This window comes from Trachymyrmex cornetzi, unplaced genomic scaffold, assembly GCF_001594075.2.
Source record: "Trachymyrmex cornetzi isolate Tcor2-1 unplaced genomic scaffold, Tcor1.1 scaffold433, whole genome shotgun sequence".
Classification (NCBI taxonomy): Eukaryota; Metazoa; Arthropoda; class Insecta; order Hymenoptera; family Formicidae; genus Trachymyrmex; species Trachymyrmex cornetzi.
In genome coordinates this window covers 75,520-79,767 of record NW_017299102.1, presented here as the reverse complement: position 1 = coordinate 79,767, position 4,248 = coordinate 75,520, and the positions used below count along the sequence as shown (strand labels likewise).

The 4,248-nt window shown below is 31.8% G+C and overlaps 1 protein-coding gene across 1 annotated transcript in view; it reads right to left on the bottom strand.

Annotated features, from left to right (window-relative positions):
* Positions 1–2,962, bottom strand: part of LOC108764528 (uncharacterized) — a 57,679-nt gene extending 54,717 nt beyond the window's left edge. The window contains exons 1-3 of the mRNA XM_018512815.1: positions 2,441–2,962; positions 2,257–2,359; positions 2,057–2,173 (exon numbers count right to left, since the gene is read on the bottom strand). Of these exons, the coding sequence (XP_018368317.1) occupies positions 2,057–2,173; positions 2,257–2,359; positions 2,441–2,962 (742 nt within the window). The remainder of the gene's footprint in view (positions 1–2,056; positions 2,174–2,256; positions 2,360–2,440) is intronic.
* Positions 2,963–4,248: the final 1,286 nt, after the last annotated feature.

The window sequence follows — 4,248 nt, the reverse complement described above, 5'->3', positions numbered from 1 at the left end:
TTAAATATTAATTACAAATTTTTTCATTATTGTTTCCTAGTTAACAAATTCGTTGTAGTTAAACAGAGATGTAAACCATATGTGAATTCGACAAAGTCCCAAATTTTGTTCCAAATGAAAATGTTCCAAACTGGTCCAGCTTTCAAACATAAAGTTTTTAATAGTCTAGTCAATTGAGGTAAAGTCAACAAGTTCCACCAATTTTCAATAATACCTGAAAATGAATTTCGTAAAAAAAGCTTCATACATAATAATAATTAGATAATTTGCGGGAGGAATGAAATATAATATTACTTGCGTTTATTACATATAATATGCAAAAGCTCCTGGCAGACTTGGGAAATTGTTCGTTGCAGATAAACAGACATGTAAACCATACGTGAAATTTGACAAAGTTCCAAATTTTGTTCCAAACATCTTTTCGTAAATTCCATTTGAGAAAAATCTTCTTGACGCTTTCAGGATGGATTCATTAATAAGCGGTTTACTTTACCACAAGGAAACCTCGACAAGAAATGCATCATGAAACTTATCTTTAAATTACAAGTTACATAATAATATACGTACAAGGTCGAAAGACAAGTTGGAATTGTTGTCCAACCAAAACGTTGTATATAAAATTTCCTGCGATGATTGTGAGGCGAGCTACGTTGCTCAAACCAAAAGAAAATTGTGTACGAGATTACATGAACATAAATCGGATATTAGAAGGAATATTGGTTCTCCTACTGTCATAACCAATCATCGTATCAATTTAGACCACAATTTTAATGGGATGATGTGAGAATTTTAGATTGCAAGTCTTCTTATAATAAGAGAGTAGTATCTGAAATGATTCACATTAAAAGACAGAAACAAGGGCTAATTAAAATGAATGATACTGAATCATTACCTGATTCTTACTCTCAAATTATTCAATCTCTTTCTCCTTCTTAACTGTTTTCCTTCCTTTCTTACTCCTTTTCTTTCCTCTTTCATTTCTCCCTCTATTTCATTTTTCCCACTCTCATGTACCCTTTCCTTTTGTTTTACCATTTCAACCTTCTTACAATAGTTTGTCGTTTTTCATATTGTCTCTGAACATATTAGAGATATGACTGTTCCACTCTCATCGCATTGTCTGAAATTATAGAATTTTATATTATACTAACACACGATTTACAAAGTATATATTATCCGTTATTTTAATTGTTACAAAATTTTATTATATATATTTTACTTATTAACTAAATATCATATAATTTTTTATTATTACGATTGATTAATTTGTTTTTTTCTTATTAAATCTTAGAATACTTTTTTATTGTCAATTTTTAATTTTATTCTTTGTCTTATATATTATATTTTTATACTTTACGTTTTATTTTATATACTCAATATTATATGTTTAAAATATTTATGTTCTTTTTAACAGATACGAATTATTTTTATTTTACAACTGATAACCAAAAGCATATATTGTTACCTATTACAACGTTCGTTTTCATGGGATCCGGAAATCATTCAAATGTATTAAAATATGAAAAAAATTGAAAGAAAAAGGGAAATCAATGTTAAATACACAAAAATAGAACGGTAAAAATATTACAAAGTTAAAATTTATAAAAATTTATAAAATTTATATAACATTGATAATGATTCAACAGGGATCGAAACGTTTGTTTATGTTATATTGTTTATTGCCGGCGCGGCACATTAAAGTTTTATATTCTGACTAAATGACATATTTATACTGTGTTTTTTTTTAATTTCTATTTCTAACGACTAACTCTTAGGTTCGTAGCCCTTTTTCTTTCAATCTTAGGCTCGTAGCCCTTTTTCTCTCAATTTTTTTAATTTATTGAGCCTTATTACTATTATATTATAATAGAAAAGTACTTGGCGATTTTTATTTCTTCAATAATTTCTGTTTAAACTTTAGTCCCCATTAATTCAATTAATGCATTTTGGATAAACGGAGAGAAATAAAATGTACTTCCTTTTTTATGAGTGTCGATATGCATCCTAAATTTTGGATTATATTTTGCTATCATATTAACAGCACTTAAAAATATACCTGAACCTGGTTCACCTATTTTTTCATGAGATCCTCTTGAAGCTAAATTATTCTCAGCACAAAACATAACATCAATGTGGACTTTTAGGATATGTCGCCATTTTTCCTTTTCTTGGTCTATTGCCATTTGCAGGGAGGCATCATTAAAGACTTAGATTGTAAACCTTTTTCAAATGTTTTCCATTTAATATAGTTTTTACGGTGAAGTACTGAATTCTCATGATCAGGAATCCTAGGACTTAAATGTCGCCAATCGTTAAAACCTCGCGCTGGATTAGTAAGCGATGACGCGGAATTTGACGGCTGTAATGCATTAAAAATAATGCAAGGAAAACAAAATATTGCCTCCCTTTTTTTACTATAAATTAACCACGTTCGTTCTACAAATTGACCGTTAGCTAATTTCCTTCTAAACCATTCCTTACTAAACTTTCTGTTAGTAGTATCAGAAAGAGAAAATGTTGACCATTTTCCTTGATCAGGGCCTTGTTCTATAAGAAAATTTCGTATAGAATCATTTAGCGGGAACCATGACTGTGGATCATTTCTATCAAGGTCAGAGGCGGACGCATTATCTAATTGTAAAGCCTTGGAGATTTCTAGACTTTGGTCTTGCTGGTCTTGCAGAACAGAATCGACTAAATCTAAATCAGTTATGTCTAAAGATGCGATTTGATTCATTTGCTCGTCATGATGTGATGTGGTAGGTTCTGGTTCTTGACATATTTCAGTGACTATGTCGTAAATTTCTATATTATCTGCGTGAAAGTTGCTTGGACAATTTTGGGACAGATTAAGATTGGGTTTTGTCCAACTCATTAAAACTTTTGACATTTTTTTGTCCTCATTTTCTTTATCACGCTTCCTCTTTCGGAATTCAGACCCAGATGGGCCTTTAGGAGGCATTATAAAATAGCATAGACTACAATCTATCAAAATAGCACACCTAGGCTGCGTTCAGAAACTTCACCTTGCGGGTGATTGCTAGGAGTCTATGTGAGTGAAATGGTAGGGATAAAGTACCCTCTCTGGTGTGTACATTTCTGAACGGCCGGAGGAAAATGGCTGAGCGTAAAAAACAACCACTTGATATATGTACTAGCTAGTAAACTTTCTATTATATTATCTTAATTTCAGCGAAACATGTAAACATATACATGATATGACTAATTTAATTAATCATTTTGATACATATCGTACGGGAGTAGTACACCATTCTTTATGCATTGCCGAAATTAAGATAATTTAATAGACACTTACTAGTTAATACGCGTATCAAGTGTTCCCATAAACAAGGTCAATAACCTCTAATATTAAATGTTTTGTGCAAATAAATGCAATCAAGTTAAACATTATATTCAATTAATTATAATTACGTTAATAAATATTTTGCAAACAAATTGATTTATCAAAGAACACTATACAGTTATTACACTTTAACGGAACTTCATACGCAACATGACGAAAAAACCTTTATTGTACTTCATCGTAAATTATAATCGATCGAAGTAAAATATATTTTACTTACTTCCAGGATTCTACAATATAATTTGATTTTCATTATTAAATTGCATTAATAAATTCTTATTTGTAACCATGGCTGCGTTCAGCAGACTCAATAGTTTTGCAACCGTTTTGTGATTCTTCGCTGAGATAGGACTATTCCTTTAAATCTAAAAGTATAATCCAATCAGTGCGATGAATCACAAAACGGTTGTAAAACTGCTGAGTTTACTGAACGCAGCCCATGTTTCACTTCCCGCGCTTTGTGTGCCTACTCGATCGAGAGACTTTCCACCTAGCAAAAGAGCAGGGTGCAAAAGTCTCCCGATCGGGAACATCCGACACGTTTCTGAACGGGCCACCTAGGTAACGATGAGATACTCTCAATTGGTTTCTGAACGGCATTCGGCAGCTTGGGTGCTCCCGAGTGTAGTAGGGAAAAGTGGACGAATTGTGCGCACCTAAGGGATATTTGTTTTTCTGGGATGGTTTTCTAAGTTCAAAACGATATAAATAGGGAAATAGAAACTATAAACATTCTCCTACTATTACGTATTCTTATATTGAACAGATTTTCATTCAATAAGGTTGTATTTGGCAAAAAGGAAAAAACGGAAAAGCAAAAAAATTTGTCACGCGTCGGGTAATTGTGCGCATGGGTTAGGGAATTGTGCGCAAAGCAAAAGTTG